The sequence below is a fragment of the Esox lucius genome, chromosome 11 (genome assembly GCF_011004845.1).
Source record: "Esox lucius isolate fEsoLuc1 chromosome 11, fEsoLuc1.pri, whole genome shotgun sequence".
Taxonomy (NCBI): domain Eukaryota; kingdom Metazoa; phylum Chordata; class Actinopteri; order Esociformes; family Esocidae; genus Esox; species Esox lucius.
The window spans coordinates 14,837,477-14,862,436 of record NC_047579.1 but is presented as its reverse complement, the minus strand read 5'-3'; the positions used below and the strand labels follow the sequence as shown (position 1 = coordinate 14,862,436).

Genomic DNA, 24,960 nt, shown 5'->3' with positions numbered 1-24,960 from the left:
CAAGGGTTAGTGCCTGAGTAAATACTGTGTCAGTTAACCTCAAGGGTTAGTGCCTGAGTGAATACTGTCAGTTAACCTCAAGGGTTAGTGCCTGAGTGAATACTGTGTCAGTTAACCTCAAGGGTTAGTGCCTGAGTAAATACTGTGTCAGTTAACCTCAAGGGTTAGTGCCTGAGTAAATACTGTGTCAGTTAACCTCAAGGGTTAGTGCCTGAGTAAATACTGTGTCAGTTAACCTCAAGGGTTAGTGTCTGAGTAAATACTGTGTCAGTTAACCTCAAGGGTTAGTGCCTGAGTAAATACTGTGTCAGTTAACCTCAAGGGTTAGTGTCTGAGTAAATACTGTGTCAGTTAACCTCAAGGGTTAGTGCCTGAGTAAATACTGTGTCAGTTAACCTCAAGGGTTAGTGTCTGAGTAAATACTGTGTCAGTTAACCTCAAGAGTTAGTGCCTGAGTAAATACTGTGTCAGTTAACCTCAAGAGTTAGTGCCTGAGTAAATACTGTGTCAGTTAACCTCAAGAGTTAGTGCCTGAGTAAATACTGTGAGAGATTTTCCATACAGTAATCAGTGGGATCAGTGTCACTTTGTTCCTAAAGCATATAAGGCACTTGAACGTTTGACTCCAATTTAAAGTCTCAGCCAGAGGCATTGTTTATTAATGAAAGCAAGAGTGGTCTTAGATAATGAATAGACGCTCTAAGAAAATGGGCTGATCTCTCCTATTTGATCTTTTAGTAATGGGAACAATGTTAATCCCGCATGAAAACTCTGTTAATATGAATGTTAAGTTTCTCTCATAGAACGCTTATAGAATGCTTTCTCTGTAAGACCATGGTTTTACTTAAAGGGTGAATTAACTGAAAATAATTAACTATTCATACATCTCTATATCGCTGGCAAAAAAACAAAGGAGGCCAAAACGGTTAGTGTGTGTTGGTTAGGAGGAGCTACCATTCAACCAGTAAGACAGGAACAACTAGATGAGTGATTGAAATCATGAGTGCACATTTGGGGGAAAGAGTCATTGCTAAAGTACATTCCAATAACACTCCCTGTGTAAATAACTAACACTGTGGCACCCAATCCTGTAAGAAAGCAATGTTTCATGTATCATGTAGCAGCACTGAACTCACAAATCATGTCAAACAATTCATGACACATCTCCCTGGACCCACATGTGTCTGTTAGTTGAATGAATGAACAAGCTTGTTAAGCCAAAATTACAGTTATTATTTCTTAAAAATAACCATTTAGAAATCCTTCACTGGATCTACACTTTGGTCTTACAGGGCCTGGTAACAATTTACAGTACGTTTCTCTGTAACTCCTTTACTTCATGTAATACTGTTCCTGGGTGAAAGAAGTACAGAGGAGCTACTCAAACTCCACTAACAATACATAAAATATAAAAGTGTATACAAGTTACATGGCCAAACGAAAGCTCTTATAGACTCTCTCTCTACACATTCATAAAGGCCTATATCAGAGGCCCTAATACATTCCTTTACACTGTTCCCCTCACAGCATTGAGTGCAGTGCTCACTTTCCCTTGTCCTTTGTACACCAGGGCCTACAAGGAGGGACAGTGGTAACCCAACACCGGTGTCTCTATGCCCGTAGTCTCCACTTTCAGCAAACTAATGACAACACCTGCTCATCTTTACCTGCAAGTCTGACTACTTGAATCTCTCTGAGATATACATCAATTATTTGCCATGCAGACCGAACCCCTTAGAGAGCCCCTGTGTCTCTCTTTCACTGTCAATCTCTACATCTCTTTCTCTGCCTGTCTCTCTTTCACCATCGCTCTTTCTCCCTCATGGTGAAGTGACTGTGGCCTGTGCAAATACATGTGCATGCAAATCTCATAAAACAAAGGGTCTCATAAATCAGAAAGTTCTCATATAACCAGTCCAACATCTTTTATTGACACCAGAAACCCAGAACAATTAGGTTCTGCATGAGAGGTTCTTGGAATGCAATTCTTGCCTGCTCAGGGAAGGTGTTTATGCCCTGTTAACATGTAATTAAACCTGTTCGTCTAAGATTCAATTACATTTCGTTACAAATGAAAGTAAGTCAATTATTTATTAATTGGATTCACCAAAATGAAGGAGCCATGTCTGTATCATTCAATGACTTTATTTTATAATTTCCGCGGTCACCATTCCAGTCAAAACATAGCTATATGGATGGCAACAGAAATAAAAGTAAAATAATATATATGATTTATTACAGACTGAAAAAAGTGGCATGTATCAGGTATTTTTTTAAGTGCTATGAATTGTATGTAATATATTTAAGAAAGAAGAGAAAGTTGAATGAGATTATTACATTTTAAAAGAATAATCAGTCATTCAAGTAAGTAATGCGTAATTACGCACCTATTTGCTTCCGGGCTATGCTAATAAAACCCATGGAAGTGTAACGGCTACCAATGCCATCAAGGTGAATATCGCAAGCAGAACGCACAAGAAACGTCCGGTGGTGCAAATTCTGATATGTCGTCTGCGGTTGGGTTCCGGCGTAACCGTCACAGTGTCCACGTTAACCACATCATCATCAACCATGGGTCGGCCCTGGGCACTGATGATGAATATCTGAGAGTTACAATGGTCGGGATTGATTAGTGATATTATCTTACGACGACTTCTCCATCTCTCTGAAATACACCTAAAACGTTCCATGATCCGACAGAATCCATTCGAGCCAGACGGTGAACTAATATGCGGTGACGCAAATCTTGTACCATTGTGCTCTGGGTTAACAGGTGTTGTTGGAGGGACAGGTATCTTCAAAGTCTGCCTTCCTCTTTCTTTTGCGTCTTTCCCCGAAGCGAAAGGAACAACGACGATATCCTGTAGTTTTTCAATGAAAGTCAGGTGTCTGCAGACGGGGCAGATGATGGTGTCTCTGACGATGCCGTCCCTGTTGATACAAACTAAAGTTTTGACCAGACAGTCGTGGCAGAAAACGTGTCCGCAGCTCAGGATCCTCTCCGTGTCTGAGAAGTATTCGTAACATACCGGGCACTCAGACTCCTGTCTCTGGGCTGCCCTGTTCTCCGCATTATGTTCGTCAAATGCGGCCATCCTTTACGCGCAGCCTGACAGCTCCTCGCCAGTTGTGAAGTGCCTCCTAACCTAGGGCAGTGACTAGCCTCTCGGGGAGGAGTTGAAAACATTGTCTTGTAAAACCGGGCTGTCAGCTATAGGCTATACTAATTCGAGTCTCAGCCCGGGCTATTCACAGGTTTTCTCCAAACAGCCAAACCGGATTGGGAATGTAAACCGTACTGCAAATATAACCAGATGGCTATCGCTTCCTGCTGTTTGGCTCATTCCAGTGGTAGGCATGTCCCGTCACTCTAAAAATGATGGAAAGGCTCATAATATATGGATTATTCAGGGACCCTGCAATTAAATAATTGTGCGCGTTTAAAAAACATATTTTGCTGATTAAATAAAATACGAGGGGAATATTCGAAATGATATCGGAATTACAATGAAACTAGTCATTACATTGGATCCCCGGCCGTCTGCTGATGAAGATTTGATGGGACGCTACTAGGCCCCTCATGAACTACCTTACCACAAATAAGTCAGCATTAAGGCGCCACCTTGTGATCATTGGTAGGCAAATTACATCAACAACATCAAAATATCTCCCACACCCAACACTGGCGCGTCACATTTGACGTACACATGATGTCATCGCGTGCCACCACCTCGGTAAGTGCGTTACTTCCGAGAGTCGCGTTGGCGTTTTCTAAATACAAGACAGACATTTCGATGAAGGCAGTTAAAGAAAAAAGCTGTTGTGAATTTAACAGAATCTGCATGTCACTGTAGAGAGAGACATAGACTCACGGATTGGACATGCCCAGGTAATAATATTTAATGTTTACGCTTGTTTTCTAGCTAGATGCTTAACCCAAAAGCTAATAATACGCAATTCATAGCGGATACTGAACTGTGAAGCGGTACTGGTGTGTACAGACTGAAGAAGCTCAGACGTCAGAATACATATATTTTTTTTAAATGTATTTAAACATACGGATTTCAGCAACAAAATAATATTTTTGGTTTAGAAACTTCACACAACATAACGTAAAAACCCACTTTTTTGATGTCGGAGATGCACGTTTACAGTTGGTATTAGCAGATACATCGCTAAGTTCTAAGTAGAGTTGAGTACTGGTCGACTACTGTTAACGTCTTCTCCGGAGCAAAGCAACATATCGGTGGTTTTGACAGTTACGTTGACGTTACGGTGTTATTTTCGAGTTTGAACAACAGCCAGCGGCTCACCAAACGGTGACCGCTGAAAATAGGTCGTTGAACTTACCATGGCTATAACCGCTTGCTACCTCTCCTAGCTTGTTCATCCTGTTGTATTTTTATCAGGGAGTGCTATATTTGATATCGCTAGTTTCAGTTGGTCGTGTTTACCCTCCGCTATTATGTATTATGCACACTTTATTGTGTGGAAACGATTCGGTGAGTAATATATTTTTCGTGTCGTATGACAGTTATGGAGAAGCCGGTTGGATGCTAGCTCCAGCTGGCCGGAGGGCCATACATCATTCGAGGTTATTAGGACTGATGTATTATCATCGTTGCCTGAGGACAACCCGCCCAAGTTACTATATTTATTCTGGTTCACTGTAGTTATGACTTCCCAGTTGGTCATAATCTAATTTTATTGAAAAGGGCTGGGCTCACAGTTTTTCTTTCATACCTTCTTGAAGGCACATCTTTGGACTGTTGGTTATCTGATCTGTATACAGTCAAAATCAAACAATGGACTTCTCCTTCTCGTTGTGGCAAGACGTATATACTACGGATGGTACTCTTTGCTCTTAGCCGATTAGGAATGCCTTTAAGACTGGCCGAACCGTTTTTCCTAACCTCATTCTCCTCACGTGCTACGTTTATTCCCTTAGCCTGATGTTATGTACATTTTTTGACCTTGTCTGGTCTGGTGGTGGGGAAGGGTTGTTGAAAACAAGGGACAAGTCTACAGTACACACTGCTTATCTTGTCCACAGCCTTGAACCCTTGGACTGGCCTAGCACCGGTCCAGCACTGTCCCTGCTCTCTGGTGGAAGTGGGGGTGGGAATGAGGTTCTCGGACATTCCATAACTTGCTGTGAGGGAGCACAGTGAGTCACTCACTCTCAATCTGTGAGTAAGCAGCTGGACATGTCGATGTTTTCCGTGTCTGAGACAAAGAGGAAGCCTAGATGAGATTTGTGGCCCAAGAAAACCCACACACAGCTTCCTCTGATAGCTAAATAGCCTGCCCCGCTGTAAGCATACCGCGAATAGAACCAGATGGCTGTCGCTTCCTGCTGTTGGCTCGCTAGTGGTGTGATGACACCTCCCAAACAGCACACTGTCCCCTAATTGGTGTCCTTTTTTATCATGATCTGTCAAGGAATTTAGTGCACTGGGTGTAGGGTGTGGTTGAGTACACAAGCCCATGTGTTTGCCACACTGGCCAATGCCACCCAAATCGCCTGCGCATGAATGGTTCTGAAAACAGACAAACCTGTCCATCTTTTTCCTGGAGCTAAGAACCCTGTGTGTGAAAAAGGTCACTGTCAAGGAGCGAAACTTGTTATTTGTAGTTAATGTTTCTGCTAGATGTCCAGTTCAGATTTCTGCGTAGGGCAAAAACGAGGCCTGTTTATCATTTCTGGCATCACTATGGAAACAGTCTACTTGTCGGGAAGGTAGTGGGCATTGCATACCGTCCCCTCTGACAGCTAGATTTCTGTCACCAACAGCTCTGAGCTACTTTTACTTCATGTATGCTACTTCATGACATCTTTAAGAGATGGGTAAGAGCTTGAATGTTAAGGTTAGCAGTTAGCGTAAGCAAGTGCAGTAGCACTTTGTCTGCCATACATATTGTATCGCAGGGTATGCCAATACTGTTGTAACTGTTTTTTGGGGGAAAGAAATATTTATACATTTTAATATTTGTAGTGCTTTATTTAATACCGTTAGCTTAATACATCAGAAGGTTGCATTATTAATAACAATGTCCTTCACATCTGCTGCCACTTTATTTTCTGTTATGGGTCCATTAGGAAGTCCCCCGGAACTTTACAGTCATGTTTGTGTGGAAGTTGGAACTGGTGAGTAATTTGGTTTCCCTCGCTACGTTGTTAATTGTCAGAGAATGGATGAGACGACGGTTTCATGTTCTCTTTCTCCTGTGTTGGAGAAGTCAAAGGCTTTTGGGGAAGTTATTCAAGGCTGCGGAACGACTGAACCGCGGTCTTCCCTGCGGAACGACTGAACCACGGTCTTCCCTGCGGAACGACTGAACCACGGTCTTCCCTGCGGAACGACTGAACCGCGGTCTTCCCTGCGGAACGACTGAACCGCGGTCTTCCCTGCGGAACGACTGAACCGCGGTCTTCCCTGCGGAACGACTGAACCGCGGTCTTCCCTGCGGAACGACTGAACCGCGGTCTTCCCTGCGCTTCTGTCTCTTGCTCCTCTGACTGCTCCCCTCCACCCTCCTCAAGTGGCCCCAGCACAGTGGCCTCTCGCTCGTTTTTGCTCGGCGACGTCCGACCTCGCAGGAAAAACGGGCTCCCTTTCGGTTTTCGCGTGCGTCCGTTTGCCAATAGGTTTTCATCGTGTTGCTTTAATCTCCCATAGGGTGTTGACACTCCTCGTCTGTTGGTAACGGAGTCCCGGTTGTAGTGTTTCAGGGACGCGTCAGAGGGGCGGCTCGGAGCAGCACAGTGTGCACACTGAGGAATGTCAGGGAAGGAAACAGCTGTCACGCCTGTGACCCCACGGCCCCTGGGAAGCCCCTTCACAGACAAGTCTCGCTTGTTAGGCCAAAGTTAAATGCCTTTGGTCATTGAGTCTGTCATTTCTTATTGCAGCGCCTCGTCAAACAGCTTCAATACTTTCTGATGAGCGGGGGCCTGTATATGGGTCCTGTCTAAACCGTTTGGAGTGGCTGCTAGGCTGTGTCTCGACAAGCACTGATGCCGTGTTTCCACTGGTGCTTTACCCCGGCACCAGGGTCACACCGGGGATCTATGCTAATGTTGGCTCCAGACTTTCCTGTCTCCACTCTACATTTGGTACCAAGGACTTAAGGATGTGCCCATGTGGGGAGGGAGGAGTAAACTATCAACACTATTTCGTTTTCTGGTAGCAAAAAATAAAGGGCGATATTTTTCTGGTAGTAAAATAACAATAACGCCATGCTCCGTTTGTTTACAATAGCGCGTCTGAACTTGAGGAATAAAACTAATTTCTTCCTCAAACTCCAACGACCGGCTCCTTCTGCAACTACACTCATAACACTGTAACTGTAAGACAGTGTATTCATTATTTAGTTTGATAAGTATTTGGTCAAAACTATCTCCCTTTAATAGAATTCTGTGGTCATTTTGTGTTGTTATAGGTTCTGCAGTCTACGTCTTGGTCTCAGCGCTCTGTTTTTCTATTGAGTCAGGGTTATCGAACCACATTCGGTCGTTCCGACTCTTTCCGTTCTAACTTTTTGCTTCCCTGTACTGTTGCTTCATTTTCTAAATTTTTTCAGGTATCTGTTTGTTAGATCGAATGAAAACCATTACAGGATGCCTAAAGCAAACGATAAACATTGACATTCGAAAAGAACAACATGCTGGGTTTTCACACCACGTAACGCATCATTCCGCAAACCCCGTCCTAAGTCCTAAAGTCCAGGGCTTGGCACCCAGTGAGACTTCAGGACTGGACTTCAGGGTAAAACTCCAGTAGAAACACGGCATGAGAGTCTGTCCTTGAAAAATGACCTTTGCCCTGAAACTGCTCTGCTCATGACACCCCTTCTCAGAGTTTCCACACTAGTCATACCCAGCTACAGGTATGGGACTGCTTTTTGTTCATTGGCCAGGTCCTATGCTTAAATTTGTCCCTGTCCTTCTGTAAACCACTGTGCCAGTGCCGGACGCGAACCGACGTCTTGGAGTGTTCAGATTACCCGATAAAAGCACTGTAAGATCTGAAAGGCGTCAAACGGATCACAGATCAGCCCTCCTACTTTAGACACTTAAAACGACTGGCTTGGTTGATGTGACTTAAGCGACGCATGCGTTTGAATTCCCTCTAAGCGTGGTGATTATCAATAGTAGCTTTGCCTGTTCCTTGAGCCACTGGACTGGGAATGGAAGAGATGCAGGAATCGGCTTGTCACGCAAACACACACACACACACACACTGGTCCTAAACAGATGTGTTTATGTGTGGGTTTAATCAAAGGTTTAGATGTAGGCCCCTCGGCTTAACCTCCACCCTCTGAAGTGGCTTTTCCCCTGACTGCAGCCTGGCTTGTAACTCCTGCAGATTTCAACGCTGCTTCCGTTCCCTGTGATTGGCGTTCCACAAACATGCAGAACGACCAGGAACGGACGCTGAAATGCTTTATCAAACACCAGTGCCGTGCGCAATCATGTAAAAACAAAATGCTGATAACGTCAGCCTGCCAAATGGCCAGTCGTTTCCCACAAACCCCTCCTGTGCCCGTGTGTCGAGTGTGTTCTTGAAGAATGGTAGATCGTCACCCAGTGAGGGAGAGAGGCAGGACTAACTGACGATGACTGGCCAATGACAGAAGGGCCCCCACTTGGCTTAAAGGGGCCCCCATCGGTTGCCACACCCATTTTAGGACTTATAAATGAATGATACCTACCCATTTAGATGTTTTAAGAATTACATTTCTCAGTGCCTCGTGAGCTTATTCCAACTGTGTTACACCTTCTGAAATTTAAACATAAGGTTGCTTTGCTCTACTAAGCAGCTGTAAACAAACACTATAGTCTACAGCCTCAAGACCTGTTTTCAACTGTAACTTTGACAGCATGGGATTGTCTGTCCTTACATCCATAACTTTGTGAATTCGTGTCTATGTGTTCTGGGGTATTTGCATTTATCCTGCTCCAGCTCTTGGCATTTTACTAAAAGGCTGGTGGGAAGGTGATTTGCCTCTGGTCAGTGCTGAGGCCGTTTGCCCTGTCTGGTAGTTTGTGGGATGGAGCTATTGGAGTCTCATTGCCTTGTTGGATGAGGGAGATTCACATTGACTGAGAAAGTTAAGCAGAGGCTGTTCCTCTCATCTCTGGTTAGATCTGACTTTGGGTTCCCTGGCGGCAGTGTGACTCTTTGATCTATTCACATGTCAGTAGGTAAACTACAGCAGTGTGTCTTTGATCTATTCACATGTCAGTAGGTAAACTACAACAGTGTGTCTTAGATCTATTCACATGTCAGTAGGTAAACTACAGCAGTGTCTCTTTGATCTATTCACATGTCAGTAGGTAAACTACAACAGTGTGTCTTAGATCTATTCCCATGTCAGTAGGTAAACTACAACAGTGTGTCTTAGATCTATTCACATGTCAGTAGGTAAACTACAGCAGTGTCTCTTTGATCTATTCACATGTCAGTAGGTAAACTACAGCAGTGTCTCTTTGATCTATTCACATGTCAGTAGGTAAACTACAACAGTGTGTCTTAGATCTATTCACATGTCAGTAGGTAAACTACAACAGTGTGTCTTTGATCTATTCACATGTCAGTAGGTAAACTACAGCAGTGTGTCTTTGATCTATTCACATGTGAGTAGGTAAACTACAGCAGTGTGTCTTTGATCTATTCACATGTCAGTAGGTAAACTACAGCAGTGTCTCTTTGATCTATTCACATGTCAGTAGGTAAACTACAGCAGTGTGTCTTAGATCTATTCACATGTCAGTAGGTAAACTGCCCAGAAGACTTCGGTCACAGACAGCTCAGAGTGACATCATTAATGATGTGAAGCTCAGTGACCTGACCTGAGACTGCCTGGACATGAGGGGAACACGACAGTCAGTACCTAATTCAGTTCCCCTCTGTTGGGTTAGATGATGGCCGCTACTTTCACAACTACTCACTACAAGTTCTAAAGTCCACTACTTATAACCAGAGCCTCCATGGGCCCTGGTTAAAAGAAGTGCACTATAAAGGGAACCATTTGTGACTCTGACTGACACTGACAGCCTCTGTCAGTCCACACATCTGACCTGACAACTAGAATTGTTTGACTGAAGTCTCTCCCTCTCCTGGAGTTGTAGGTCAGTTACACTGTATCTGCAAAAGTCAGACAGGGACATCTGTCTTCTGCCTCCGCAGGTCCTTCTATCATGGACACAGAGATGATACCAAAATTCACTTCAAAAGACGATGAGATCGACTATTGGAAGACCTTGTCGCTCAAGTATAAGAACAGGTATGTGAATGTCCACTCACAACAACTAACCCAAAGGTCCCTTTCTAAGCTGGCCTAATCATATCATAGCTTGTTAATAAAGAATGTATGAACTCTTTGTCATTTAATCTGTTGTGCTACTCTTCTCTAAGAACATTTCTCCGATAGTACCCCAATGTTTTTTGCTACTCTTATTCAGAAACAGACTTCTCAGTAATGTCAGTGTGTGCTAAGAAGACCACATGGCTCGCTCTGGGCTCTATTACATAAAGTAGGGCTGTTGGCGTTTGCTTAGATCTCTGCAAAATTATCAACAAGGTTATGTGGTAAGTCATGTGTTTTTCTAACCCTAACCCTGTTGCTCCATAGGCCCTTGTTGACGTTGCATCATTACCAGGGCCTCATTCATTGGTCTGGATACGGGTCATTTTCACACTTTGGAAGCATTCATTAGTTCATTGCGAAGAGAACCGCTTTGCAACCGGGAATGTTTTCTGTGTGAAATTAGGTGTTATGTTTGCAAAGTTCAGGCTCTGTCTTGTTTTCAGTCAATTTTCTTCCTATTGGGTTCATTTCAATATCCAGTGTAGACCAGGGTGCTCAAGGAAAATGATTTCTTTCATCACACAGTCAACCTCCTCCATTTCTTCCTCTTCATCTGTCTTTCTTGCCCATGGGGATCAAACAGACTAGTGTAAGACATTGTGTCACGGATCAGGAGGCTAAAAGACAACAGTAGACTGGACAACCACATCGGGTTTAAAAATAGCCTTGCGTTCACCAATTTGAGGTCCTTGGTTACATAACCGCTCCAGACCCTGCCAAGTAGCTCGTACTCTACAAGTCCCCACATCTACACAGAGAAGCCCAGCACATAGTGACATTTACAGTACGTCAGTAGGCCTAGATGACTTGATGTAACCGTTTCACTGAGAACAGGCATTCAGGTTTAGGCTGAGAAGCGACTGCCACGGCTCGGCCTGTTTATTGGGATTATCTTTGCATACGAAGACAGTCGACCATATGAGGGATCAGTCCCCCCTCAGCAGCTGTGGATGGTTCTGAGCAGAGGACGGGACTGTGTCCGTTGTGATCTAGTAGAGACCACAGGCGCTGACGGTATGTCATTTGGCGAGACACTGACTGTCTGCTGGCCCTGTTGGTATCTTTCAGCCAATCAGCATTCAGGATGTGAACCACCCAAGTTATATAACTGTCTAAGTAGATACAATTTTACAGGCAATTTTTATTCAAATCGACTTGCGTTCATGCATGCGTAGGTCTAACACCCGGGTGATCCTGGGAATCAAACCCACTATCCTGATTCCTGGTATGCCAGGCGACCTACTCTGCTAACTAAGCTAATGAGGATCATGGTGTGCTGAGGGGCAGGTTTAGTTAGGACCAAATAGTCTCTTAATGACTCTTATCTGAAAGGGTTAAATAGGTACTCTGGATTTTTGACTTGGGGGCCCTTTGCCCTGGAATATAAACTGGAATATAATCTGGAGGCCCAAACTCTGGCCCTGGTCAGAAATATTGTGTTTCACTTCAGGGACCCTATGTACGTTTCTGGCTTTGTTCTTTATTGCTCTAACATTGCCAAGGTTTGCACAACGTGACTTTTTCTGGCAAATACTATCACTCGCCACTGGTACTGAGAGGGTTATAAACCAGGCTTTATAAAAACAGTCTGCTTTGTAGTGGTGGAAACAACCCCCCCCCCCCCCACCCGCCAGACTGAACTGTTCTTGGAAAACAAAATTCCCTAGATATTTAGTTCTCACAGGCTCTGTAAGGCCAGACAGTGTTTACAGAACACATTCTTGAATACAGCCTGCAGGCTTGATCTAGTGTTTAAGGTGCCTGGGCTACCGTTAGCTTGCTAGCAGTCTTCAGTGTTTGGTGTTGGCTTGTAGATTGCATTACTGAAATTCAACACTACTGTTGTTTGCTCCTTGGGGTTTAAGGCCGGGTGTCTCTGTAAAGCACTTTGTGACAACTGCTGTTGTAAAAAGGGCTTTATAAATACATTTGATTGATTGATTGGTAGATTTGTGTTTCTTCATGTGGGCCATGAGATTTCCACCCACTGTACACTTTTTCCATAACTCTCCGAAATGGTGCAATCTTGTAATGAATGATGGTAAGACTAAATACAGTGTTGTTGTGTCAGTCAAATCAGAGCCTAGTATGAAACATAAAATAACTTCTTAGATTTTCAACTGGGCTGTATGCTACTACTTTTTTTATCTTCATATAAGCCGCCTGGCAGTTTGTCTGCCGCTGGGACGCAATGTTTGGAATGAAGGTTAAAGCCAGTCAGCACAAGGCCAAGGACAGAGCAGTGGCTGATACACTAGCACAGCTACAGGCTAACCCTGTTGTCGTTTAACTCTGACCTTTCCTGTTCATGGCTCATTTCTGATCTGTGGAACTACGTCGCCTGGTCCCGGATCTGTTTTTATGCCGTCACGTCAACACCATAACACGCCAAACATGACCGCTCTTATAGACCACTGTGATTAGGTTAACATAGCTGGTTGCCAGGCTTTTGTTTAGGAAATGAACCCTTCGAATTTGATTCCGCGTTGCTACTGTACACTGCTGAATGACCCAGAAAACACTCTAGAATGACACTGGCTTTTGTCATGACCGATGAGTCAGGGCCCAGGCAGAACTATTCTAGTTGCTGTTTTACGTCTGTGGCCAAATGAATGACAGGCAAAGGGAAACAGAAAGTGCAACACAGAAGTCCAGAGCTTTTCAGCTAATACCGGGGTCCGGAATATTCCACTGGGACAGATATTACTAGAACATGTTTTTAGGCTGTCGCCCTTTTGGCTATCAGTGTTGCCCGTCTCGAAATAGCAGCACCAAATGTGTTGGTCAGCAGGGTGTCCTGCCTAACAAGCATGTCTGAATATAGAATGAACTCAGGCTGGACCTCGGTCTGGATATAGCGTTAAGAGTTATGCCCTCGGCAGTTCTTTGTCCTCAGCAAAGGATACAGGTGGCTCCATGTTGTCTGAGGGGTCAGAGGTTAGTGGGTGGTCAGCAGGAGACCAGGGAGCTCGGAGACAGGATGTGTCGAAACATCCCTCTGACCTCAGCTGACCTCTACACAGTGTGGGTCAGAGGGATGGTTCCTTTTCCACAGGGAGCAACAGTGTTTATGGGTTTTAGGGGCCTGGGGAAAGACGCTATTTATCTTAAGGTTTATTAATAAAAATAGTACACAATCACAAAGCTTTTGCTTGTGTGTCACTGTGTCTATCTCCACCAGCCTAAAGCGTCAGCTAAATATATCTATCCATCTCCATGTTACTGTCAAGTTCCAGGAAGGAGTGTTGTGTCTGTGTAACTGTCTCCCCATCTGTCTCCCAGCTACCATGAAGCCCAAGAAGAGCTAGTGGAGTTTCAGGAGGGTAGCAGGGAGCTGGAGGCAGAGTTGGAGGCCCAGTTAGGACAGGCTGAACACCGTCTCAGAGACCTGCACACAGAGAACCAAAGACTGAAGAGCGAGATGGACAACCTCAAGGTAACAGCCTCTCTTTCACTGTGAATCTCTGTCTTCCGACGGACCCTCTCTCTGTCTTCCGACGGACCCTCTGTCTGTCTTCCGACGGACCCTCTGTCTGACTTCCGACGGACCCTCTGTCTGACTTCCGACGGACCCTCTGTCTGACTTCCGACGGACCCTCTGTCTGACTTCCGACGGACCCTCTGTCTGACTTCCGACGGACCCTCTGTCTGACTTCCGACGGACCCTCTGTCTGACTTCCGACGGACCCTCTTTCCGACCAACTCCATCTCTTTGTCTGATTTGAAACCTTTTTCTTTGACCCGGGTTGGCAAAAGGGCCTCGCTCCATCCATATGTTGTGTCAGAGTTAAGAGCATCTCTCGCTTCCTGTTACCCATACTTCCAGCCAAGCCAGAGAGCTGTGTGTTGACGGGACGGTAGCTACATACTCTTGGCTCTAGCTAATCCACGGCCAGCGCATTGTAATTATAGGATAGTAGCAGGATCAAGGGGAGAAAATAGACTGCTGGGTTGTTTTTAAACTAATGGTGCCAAATATATAACTGGATGTTGAACAGTTAATAGTGCTAAACGCACAGCGAGGTGTTTAATGGTCCTCCTAAACAGACTACTACGGTAGAGGATGTCTAACCCAGAACACTAGTCAATGTTTTAGGTCACTGTGTTATAAGACAACCAGCCATTCAACAGTTAAACAGCTTGAGATAATAGGAGTAGATTCATGTGGCCAAACCATCACCACAGCCGGAAGTTTCTGTGTTCCCAGGTTTACATCCCGGCCAGATGAAAGGACACATGCTCTTCTTGACGATGCCTAAGGAGCCGCTCTCTGCGGTCGTTCTCAAGTCCAGGCATTTCACTTCCTACCACTTGATAACCGCGCTAGTCTGGAAGATAGACAGCCTTTGTGCTGGGCTGCAGATGGCAGCAGCTAGACCGAGGAAGTTATCGTGCGAGGCACCCGTGTTACGTTAATGGAGGGACTTTGATTCATGTGTAGGGGCTGTCTGGCTCTGAGGCAAAGTAGCTATGCTGTCGACATTGAGTCTGAGAAACGACGAGTCGTGACTCGCTCCCCTCCACCAAACAGCTGAAGGCCCTTTAAGAGTATACGGAGGTTATAAAACTGGGTATATTTTTTTTTTAAAGTGTATCATCAGAACTTTTATAACCCGAAGCGAGGAAAGATGGCTGAGTCTTTGTTTCTTTGCTGAGTGGGCCATTGGGACCTCCAGACACACCCAGGCCGCTTATACAATAGAATGGTAACAAGTAGCAGACAGCATGTCCCCGGTTTGACCGGCCACAGTCCTCAATGCGAACATACTGAACACCGCCCCGCCCCCCCTGCCCCCCCCCCCCCCGTAGGAGAAGTTGGAGCAGCAGTACGCTCAGAGCTATAAGCAGATCTCCATGCTGGAGGACGAGCTGGCACAGACCCGGGGAATCAAGGAGCAGCTTCATAAATACGTCAGAGAGCTGGAGCAGGCCAACGACGACCTGGAGAGGGCCAAGAGGTAGGAGACGAGACAGGACGGGGCGGGGGCACTTACTGTGGGGACTGTATTAACTGTGGGCTAAAGGTGACCATTGTTATTTTTATTACGACCTTTTATCTGCTGCTGACAAAGTCAAAGAATGCTGCTATACTGAGTTGTACTCCTGCATGCCACTCACCTTTCTTCCCTTTCCGTCTGCTTCCTTCTCCCTCCCCAGGGCGACCATCGTGTCCCTGGAGGACTTTGAGGGCCGTCTGAACCAGGCCATAGAGAGGAATGCTTTCCTGGAGAGTGAGCTGGATGAGAAAGAGTCCCTACTGGTGTCGGTGCAGAGGTTGAAGGACGAAGCCAGAGGTAACCTTTTAACGGCCCGCGCCGGTCAGTCAGTCCCCCTGTGTTGAACGTCTCGTAACGCTGTGGCAAAGGAAAGGGATGAAAAGGGAGCCTTCGCCGGTCTCAGTCAATGCTGGGAATTCCCGGCAACGTAACAATGACTTCAAGGCTAAGGTGACGATACGTTATGTATTGCGAATCTCGCCCATTTTATGACTCTTCATGGTTTGAGATTCAATTGCTTTGGTTTTATTTTAACTTACATGAGAGACAAACATATTGATTACCGTTTCTGCTGCTCCTGAGACCAGAGAGCTATGAGAAAATGTTTGAGTCAGTCATGGGTTTTAAATAGCTGAAAATAATTCTGATCCTCTGTCAAAACCAGAAAAGGAACCAGGCAAGCCTAGTTCAGCCGGCCTGCAATTAAGTGATAAAGGTTGTCAAGTGTAAAGACGAGAGAATCATGGAAACCCCTACTCTTTTATTGCCCAAGGCGTTGTGATCTTGCCTATATTACCCCAAAAAAGCATGCCCGGATGTGTACATTGAATATCCACCAGAAATAGTCGAAATACTGTATAACCGTACACAGTTTTATTTTAGGCTTGCTATAACGTAGCTCCTGAATGTTGTAGCCAGTGTCGTTTTTGTCTATCTGAAACAAATCCTAATGCTTAATTTGTTTTGACTGTGATGAGAATCGAACGTGGGACCTGTTTTGTTTGCAAGTTCGCGTCTCTAACCACTACGCTCTTTATTAAGGTATAGTCAGTCAGTCAGTTACTCAGTAAGAGACATTTGCTCTTCTTGGCCGGCTTACGCGGTCCGACAAAAAACAGCCAGTTTTGATGAGATATTATTGGAGTTTCGGTGCAGCCAAAGAGCCTCTGAGATTGCAATGTATTGTAAAAGTAATAGTATTTTAGCCAATCAGTATTCTCAAACACTTGCTGAAGAAACCAGAGGTACAGACCTTTAGATGGCACGTCTCAATCCCTTAAAATAAGCAGTTTCCACCGTACAGACCCAGACACGGCATGCGCTGTCGCTGTGTTCATGGTCATTCCTGTTTCCCCCTGCAGACCTGCGACAGGAGCTGGCGGTGAGAGAGAGGACGACAGACAGGATATCCGCCCCCAGCTCGCCCACCCTGGACATGGACAAGATGGATTCGGCCGTCCCGGCCTCCATGTCCCTGCCGGCCACCCCCACCGGGAAGGTCATCGAACACCCCTTCCTCAACCCCAAACCCTCAGGTAGGCCACAGACATTTCTAATGACAGACCTGGTGGATATACTATTTTAATGTAATAGAGAATGTCTGGCGCTGTAACGCAGAGGGAGTGGGATCAAATGAAGCAAACCGGGGATGTTCTTCTCACACTCCGGATTGATGATTCACTCAAAGACAAGCGGTGCTGTTTTGGCCCACATATATTTTCTGTCATCTTCGGTTCGTTGCAGATAGCCTACCTCTACCTGGAACGTTCTGTTTCATGTAGACGTCTAATGGCGTACCTTTCTGCCTCATTATTGGAGGAAGTGTGTGCTCCTCTACAGCTGGATGATGATGATGATGATGATGTTGATTCAGTCGGCGTAAATTCCTCACCTCTCTCCACAGTGTTAACTAATGGTTGTGGGCCTGGAGGCTCACCTCTGACCCCATCGGCAAGAATATCTGCTCTCAATATCGTTGGGGACCTTCTCAGAAAAGTTGGGGTAAATATCCAATATGCATTACCTCCAGCAGCATTTTACGTTGCTTAACACTAAAGAGGACCGTTCCCCCCTGCTGCTAAAAGAACTGACCTCCCCCCATTCTCCAGCCCTCACTGTCGATTCGGCCCATATTGGGCCCGTCTGTCCTGAAATCCAGATCTGTGATTAGAAAGGTTGCAACCCCAATATCTGAGGGTGTCGTTTGATCGATGTTTTTGAGTTTGACACACGCTTGTTAATGTTCAAACTGTACGTGGCTCTAGATGAGATAGTCTGCTAAATGACTGACATGTCCACTTTGGAAATGGGACAAATAGGTCCCGCAATTTTTTTTAATAATATAGGATCTGTCTCTCTCTCTCCATGTTAGGCGCTGGAGTCCAAGCTAGCGGCGTGCAGGAACTTCGCCAAGGAACAGGCGGCGAGGAAAACCTACGCGGCGACGTCCGGGAACATGATCACCGGGAACGGGAACCTGGTGAACAGCCACGCCGCCAAGTTCCCTCACCCGCTACACCCCACCTACTACGACAAAACGTCAGTGGTCCCCCCTGCCCCAGCCCGTGTCTGCGTGTGACACGTTGGGTCCAGGCCAACGCCGCAGACATGACAAATGGTTTCTAACCTTACACTGGCACCCTTGACTTAGCCCGAAAGTGTGATTGTGGGAGCTGGTCTAATCCCCCCATGTGCTGTGTGTCTGTGTACAGAGCTGTGAATGGACTGGATTCCAGCACCATGACGGCCTTGGCGTCCTCCAGGACAGTCTCCCCTCCTGGCATGCTGCCTCTGGCCGTTTAGAGAGATCCCACCTCTCGACGGACCCGAGCACCTCAGCCCCATGACCTCTGTACAAGCCCCCCTCCCGCAGAACAATGGTACCCTGCACAACGACCTCGCCCTTTCTTTCCCTGACCACAGCCGCACCTCCTCGGCCCTTCTGGACATCCCTGCAAACTAATGGGAAGAGGAAACGCTTGTAGAGCCCATACTGACTGTCTGTTATTTCGTTTACGTCTGTCCGTTAGCTCAAAAGTGTCTGTCGGCCGTCTGCGTGTCTGTCGGCCGTCTGCGTGTCTGTCGGCCGTCTGCGTGTCTGTCGGCCGTCTGCGTGTCTGTCGGCCGTCTGCGTGTCTGTCGGCCGTCTGCGTGTCTGTCGGCCGTCTGCGTGTCTGTCGGCCGTCTGCGTGTCTGTCGGCCGTCTGCGTGTCTGTCGGCCGTCTGCGTGTCTGTCGGCCGTCTGCGTGTCTGTCGGCCGTCTGCGTGTCTGTCGGCCGTCTGCGTGTCTGTCGGCCGTCTGCGTGTCTGTCGGCCGTCTGCGTGTCTGTCGGCCGTCTGCGTGTCTGTCGGCCGTCTGCGTGTCTGTCGGCCGTCTGCGTGTCGGGCGGCCGCCTGCGTGTCGGGCGGCCGCCTGCGTGTCGGTCGGCCGCCTGCGTGTCGGTCGGCCGCCTGCGTGTCGGTCGGCCGCCTGCGTGTCGGTCGGCCGCCTGCGTGTCGGTCGGCCGCCTGCGTGTCTGTCCATGTATGTCTGTGTTCCACTTGACTGAATGACTGAAAATGCCTCACTCCTTCACCCATGAGTAGGGAGGGAATCTGTGTGTGTATCCTAACACGCTCAGGTTTATGCATCTGATTAAGTTGGTGTGTATTCAACAGGAAGCAAACGAGCAGCGGCTCCACTGAATTTGTCCAGTAGGTATTCTGGTTTAGTTGCAGAACCACTTCTGTTGGAAATGAAGGGCTTCCGTTGGACGTGCTTTGCAACTGTTTGTTACCACCAGGATAATACACAAACTTCTTGCTCCGGCACATGATGTGTTGCTATTGTGACCTTTGACCTCTATGCTCTAACATGGTTCCATTCCGGCTCCATCGGTTTTGCCGTTTGACTCTGTAACAGTTATAAAACAGAAACTGTACCTGACAAAGGCCCTCAACGGACCGCAGCTTCCTTCCTCTTAAACGTTTCTGAATAATTTGCACAATGTCACCGTCAGTTCTCCTTTTAAACATGTTGTATTTAAACTGAAATGGGTTCCTCATCACTGTGTTCTTCAATGTCCAGCATTTCCTGTCTGCTTGTTTGTTGGCTAGCTCGGGTGTGTGTCTTGTACGGGGGTTTTTAAAAGCCCCCCCCCCCCCCCCCACCACCACCACCACATCTATAAGAATGACTGACGTGAATGTTTACTGTGCCCAGGCTGTGAGCTTTAGTGTCTTATCCGGCTGCCTCTCAATACTCCCAGGTAGCTCTGTTTCCGTCAAACTAGTTAGAAAAAAAGAATATGGTAAAGCTGTCGTCGGGGCCGCAGATCGCCTGGGGTTTAGAGCGAGAGGCTGCCTGTAATTTCGTCACCAAGCAAGGTGGTCAACTCCAAGTGCTCCCGGGGTGTACCATGTGGCAGCCCCTCTCCCCGACCCATCTACTAATTGGAGGGGTTGGTTGTTTTAAGCAGCTGGGTCTGTAGCCGGAGTTGACAGAAGGACACCAGTAGGGGTCCGTGGCTTAAGGACACACGTTAAAACGCCCGGAAACACCATCTGTTTTCCCTCCCGCCGTCCTCAGAGTTTCCCGCACGGACCACAAGGTCCTAATTCCACCCAGTTCCCTTGGTGGTGCGCTTCTTCGGGCTTCTTCAGTGACATTGGCTAACTCATTCCGCTACAGTGGACCCATCAGACGTCTTCACCATGAAGTCAAATGGATCGCCGTTGGTGTTCAAGGAAAGGCTGTCGCTCATTTCAAATGTGGTTTCTGTGTTATGTGAAATGCATCACCTTCCCCCCCGTTCTGATAATGAACTGGTATTAGACACAAAAGTCGAAGTCTGTGGTCTGCAGAACTTCAGAGAAGGTTTACCTGTTCACATTGGTGTGCTGTACTGAGGATCTGTTAGGGGCTGAATGTAGTTGTATCCTACAGCCGCCCGCAGACATTCGCTGAAATTTGCTGTTTTTTCCAGAACTCCCGGAAATATGCATGAAAACCAGCTGTTGTATTTCTGGGGGGGAAAACACTGGATTTTGGGAAATCTGACCAAATTTTGCAGCCCTAATTGAACTCTGCATGGTGATACTTTTTTTGTGGCCATGTCATAATGACGGTTGTGTTCACCTTAGGGGCAACGTTCAGTCTAGTTTTGACAAGACTGTAAAAAGCTTGGGTACCCGTCGGTGAATATTTAGATGTGGCATATTGTTGGAGTTAGCAGACGCTCCCATGCAGAGTGACTTCCAGATGGAGTTCAGTATATGTTTCCTGTTCAAAGGTACATTGGACTTTCACTCTGTCCTATCTTTATCCAGTCTTTCACCTTTCAGTTGTGCCCAGGTCATTGTTATTTTTAGTCATGCTTTCCTGGTAAAATAACAGTAAAAATGACTGTCCCTGCTGTGTAACTAGTAGGCCTTATGTTCCGAATATTTGACCGTACATACAAGAAGGAACGCTATTGGAAACTGACTGGTACCCAGGCCAACCGATGCTCATCTTTGACTGTAAATTGTTATGGGTGATCATTTTGTCCCTTTGGTGCTTGACCTTGTCATTGTTTGTAATTGCTTGTGAACCTCATCTCGGATTGATGTGCCTCACGGTGCTCATTTGGATTTGATATTCAGTGTTTGTTTTGTTCATTTTTAATCTCCATACTGTATTCTCCTTTGTCTGTTTTCATCTGGGTGAAACAACACTCTTATCACCGATAGAAGTTTCAACTGGGGTTGGAAGTTCCATTTTATTTTCAACTTATAGGTAGTAAACGTAAATTCCAATGCCTTTCTGGTAGTAAAAACCTGAATTGGAATTTCATTACTTCCTGTATGATTTGAAGTGAATTGACTCCTTTCCTAGTTAAGCCCTACAGTTCTGTTTCTTGGCCCTTGATTAAGCTTATCAACTCCTGGACTGAAAAATAACTTTCTCCATCGATTGTGTTTTTAGTCCAGTTGTAGGTTTTATCCTGTGTCTGAGAAACTGGCCCGATATCCGCAGTTCTTCAACAGTCTGGAACTTTCCTTTGAAGCACTTAATCCCCCCATGTCATTTTACCCTCTTTACTTGACAGTATATCAGCCGGTTGCTATGTCCCCGTGTATATAGGTTTGTAATCAAGCATTGTAACTTTGCCTAACAACACATTTGTGTATACTGTTTCGTTTGGCATTATTAAAGCTCTATTTATTTCAGATTTCTTCACGGCACGTGTTTACAATGAAGAGCCTGAGTTTTACTGTTGTACATCAGATCGCAGCGTGACGATGTCGAATTGGTTGTCCAAACTGTTTGAATTAATACAGCGAAATAAAGAGATTGGAAAATGAGGATTGTAATGTCGTTGTTGCTGCACATCTTCATGAACATAAGCAAGCAAGTTCATTTATACAGCACAATTCACACGTAGATGCAATTCAATGTCCTTTAAAAAGTAAAGGGAAAATTATAAAAATACAAGAGCATAAAAACAATGAAGTATGTTAGGGCGAGCCGTTCTGATATTATCTCCATCTTATGGAAAACCTAAAGCTGTTAATGGATGCAAACGCTCTTGGTGCTCACTTCTGGCAAACCAAGAGACGCAGGGCTGTCTGATCAGATGTTCACAAGGAATGCTGTGTTACCATCTGTGGAAGGAATTTCACGACGGCCCTGGCCGCCGTAGCCCTTCGGTCTGGCCGTGAAGCCCATTGCATGCGGCCACCATGGCTTTGGTGCCCCTGAGTAGACTCCAAGGATTAAGACATGATAATTGAAAGTTTAGTGCATAGACCATAAGTAGTAATTCATAAGTACGTTACTAATAATTCACAGGTATGTTCGTTTATTTGTAAGCTCCAAATCTTCCTATTTCACTCCATGGCCCTTGTGCCCTGTCTTGTGGCCTTCGTGTTCAAAACATGTTTGTGATACCGAAGACCAAATGGCCCTAAAATGACCAAGTTCCAAGCCTGGTTACCATAAACAAATTACTCTTAGTACAATGTCCAAACACACACATACACTAATAAAGTGTAAGTCAGTTATTTTACTTTCATGTCCTTGACATTTCTGTACGAGTCTCCTGATGATGATGGCAGGACAAGGAGCTCCGCTACTATACCCTCAGACACTAAAAACATTGATCATTACACTTCCATGACTTTGTTGTTCCGGAAGTGTCTGCTAAATTACTATGCTATGTACATTAGCTATTTATGCTGTCTCTACTGGTTTAAACTAAGGCAATCCAATTTAAGTTAATGTAGAACACATTAAAGTATAAATAAAACATCACCGTCTTAAACACTAAATAAGTCAAGAGATATTTTGAAGATGTTTTTTACCCATAAGAATTATGTGGCCCCCTAGTGGACATTACTATATACTGTACCTTTCATTCTGGAAGGCCCAGCAGGGGTCATCAACTCTGACCCTCAAATCCAGTTCCACTCCATTTTCCCATTGAAACCCTCTAATCAGGGACCTATTGAGACTTGGGACCCCAGGTGGGTCCAATTAACGATGAGGTAGAAAACCAGCAGGCTCCAGTCCTTGTTGGGTAAGAGTTGATGATCCCTGGCCCATACTGTGGCTTGGATTGTTATTGGACTACTGCCTGTTTTGTGGATTCCCTGTCTGCCTGATGTGTTTGTCCTACTGCCAGTTTACAGTTTGGATCTCTGTGTTTGGACTATTTGCTTTTGGAATTTACGTGTTGACCTGCCTGCTCCCTTCTGGCTGAGTTGCTAAATAAAGTACAGCTGTGCTTTGCGCATGAAACCAGTATTCTGAATGTTTTTGCTTGCATCTTGCACTGTTTGATTTTTTTTATTCTGGATGTCCTACACCGTAGGTCGGTTTGAGGGTACAATATCAACCTTTAATTCTGGATGTCCCACAGCGCAGGTTGGTCTGAGGGTATAATATCATCCTTTAATTCTGGATGTCCCACAGCGCAGGTTGGTCTGAGGGTATAATATCATCCTTTAATTCTGGATGTCCTACACCGTAGGTCGGTTTGAGGGTACAATATCAACCTTTAATTCTGGATGTCCCACAGTGCAGGTTGGTCTGAGGGGATAATATCTACCTTTCATTCTGCATGGCCTATACTGCAGGTTGGTCTGAGGGTATAATATCTAACTTTCATTCTGCATGGCCTATACTGCAGGTTGGTCTGAGGGTATAATATCATCCTTTAATTAATTCTGGATGTCTTACACCGCAGGTTGGTCTGAGGGGATAATATCTAACTTTCATTCTGCATGGCCTATACTGCAGGTTGGTCTGAGGGTATAATATCATCCTTTAATTAATTCTGGATGTCTTACACCGCAGGTTGGTCTGAGGGGATAATATCTACCTTTCATTCTGCATGGCCTATACTGCAGGTTGGTCTGAGGAGATAATATCTAACTTTCATTCTGCATGGCCTATACTGCAGGTTGGTCTGAGGGTGTAATATCTACCTTTCATTCTGCATGGCCTATACTGCAGGTTGGTCTGAGGGTTTAATATCTACATTTTATTCTGGATCACCTCCATCTTGTTCTCAGGGTGTAGTCTAAAAATGTTTTGTTAATGATGTTGTGGTGGATAAGAAGATAACAGCTTCAGGACTTTGTTCGATTCCCGAAAAACAAACAGACTGTGAAAGGCTAATACGAATTCTATTGTGCCAGAAACTGTGGTGGTATTTGTTCATATGTTATGGTTAGTATATATAGTGTATCCAGTCTGTGATCTGTGTCTATGTAGACGGTTGATATGTTTGCTGTGCAGTATTACTGATCAAGGGGCGCTCCGCTACACCTGATCATGTCCTTCCATTCTCTTTGCGTGTATCAGTGTTGGGTTACAATCCAAAAGCACATTTCTATTCTCCACTCAGAAAAAACAACAATGCTGTTGTGCAACAATGTACAGAAAGAAGTCATGACTCATAGCCAGAATGTTTTGTCTGAAAGATGCTGGTTTTGCACATAAGCTTATCTCAGTACAGTGATAACAACATAAGCATTATCACACTTCTGGAAGATTACAAGCTTCACGTATCAGATTGCAAAAAATTCCTCATTAACAATCACACCATCTTAAAGTTTTTTTTCTTTTTTTTACTGGACTGATTGTAAAAGATGCATTCATCATTCTTTCTTGTTGCTGACTCTTCAGGGTTTCAGGAACATTTTCTTACTTTTATTAATAATATCTGATGTCTGTAGAAAATATATTAGTCAGTGAGTATTTTGTTACAGGTGAAGTTTCGCCACAACAAATTATGTTCATTTTCCTATTTTTCACTCCAGGGCCTCTGTGTTTCCTTTATTATCATGTATTTTTCTCTCTGTCTCCTCACTCTCTGCATTCTCTTTCTTGTTCACGCTCCTCTTCCACCCTGCTGCTCCTCTATCTGTGTCTGGGCTACAGTCCTCCCAGTCTTCAGGTTCACAGTGATCAAAGCACAGACCATCAGGGAAGCATACACTCTGTAAAACATGGAGTCAATGCCAAAGGGGTCCCACTCCAGCAAGAGGGTCTTAGCTTTAAAGACACATGTTTCATGAAGACCTGACACCAGTACTCCCCACTGTCCTCCCTGGAGAGGTTTGA

At 45.4% G+C, this 24,960-nt stretch overlaps 2 protein-coding genes across 4 annotated transcripts; one reads left to right on the top strand and one right to left on the bottom strand.

Annotated features, from left to right (window-relative positions):
- Positions 1-1,986: 1,986 nt before the first annotated feature.
- LOC105029914 (RING finger protein 222) lies at positions 1,987-3,151 on the bottom strand. Its single transcript, XM_010903486.3, has one exon. The coding sequence runs from the start codon at positions 3,093-3,095 to the stop codon at positions 2,403-2,405; it is 693 nt and encodes a 230-aa protein (XP_010901788.1). The 5' UTR covers positions 3,096-3,151; the 3' UTR covers positions 1,987-2,402.
- A 594-nt stretch (positions 3,152-3,745) lies between these two features.
- Positions 3,746-21,695, top strand: ndel1b (nudE neurodevelopment protein 1-like 1b). 3 transcript variants are annotated; one of them, XM_013131254.3, is made up of 9 exons: positions 3,746-3,889; positions 10,194-10,290; positions 13,657-13,810; positions 15,184-15,332; positions 15,532-15,668; positions 16,733-16,906; positions 17,275-17,372; positions 17,743-17,988; positions 18,083-18,199. In XM_013131254.3, the coding sequence occupies exons 2-8, from the start codon at positions 10,205-10,207 to the stop codon at positions 17,947-17,949; spliced, it is 1,005 nt and encodes a 334-aa protein (XP_012986708.1). In that variant the 5' UTR covers positions 3,746-3,889; positions 10,194-10,204; the 3' UTR covers positions 17,950-17,988; positions 18,083-18,199. The 3 variants fall into 3 exon arrangements, with proteins under 3 accessions (XP_012986708.1, XP_012986707.1, XP_019906849.1); XM_013131253.4 differs by having other exon boundaries at positions 3,748-3,889; positions 17,743-17,909; positions 18,083-21,695; XM_020051290.3 differs by lacking the exon at positions 3,746-3,889 and adding an exon at positions 5,100-5,189 and having other exon boundaries at positions 17,743-17,909; positions 18,083-21,695.
- Positions 21,696-24,960: the final 3,265 nt, after the last annotated feature.

What these genes read in the sequence shown, in the direction of transcription:
- ndel1b (XM_013131253.4), top strand. Translation starts at nt 10,205, where the DNA reads ATGGACACAGAGATGATACCAAAATTCACTTCAAAAGACGATGAGATC. An exon ending in GCGAGATGGACAACCTCAAG is followed by an intron (nt 13,811 to 15,183) that starts GTAACAGCCTCT and finishes CCCCCCCCGTAG; the next exon opens with GAGAAGTTGGAGCAGCAGTA. An exon ending in CCCACCTACTACGACAAAAC is followed by an intron (nt 17,910 to 18,082) that starts GTCAGTGGTCCC and finishes GTCTGTGTACAG; the next exon opens with AGCTGTGAATGGACTGGATT.
- LOC105029914 (XM_010903486.3), bottom strand. Translation starts at nt 3,095, where the DNA reads ATGGCCGCATTTGACGAACATAATGCGGAGAACAGGGCAGCCCAGAGA.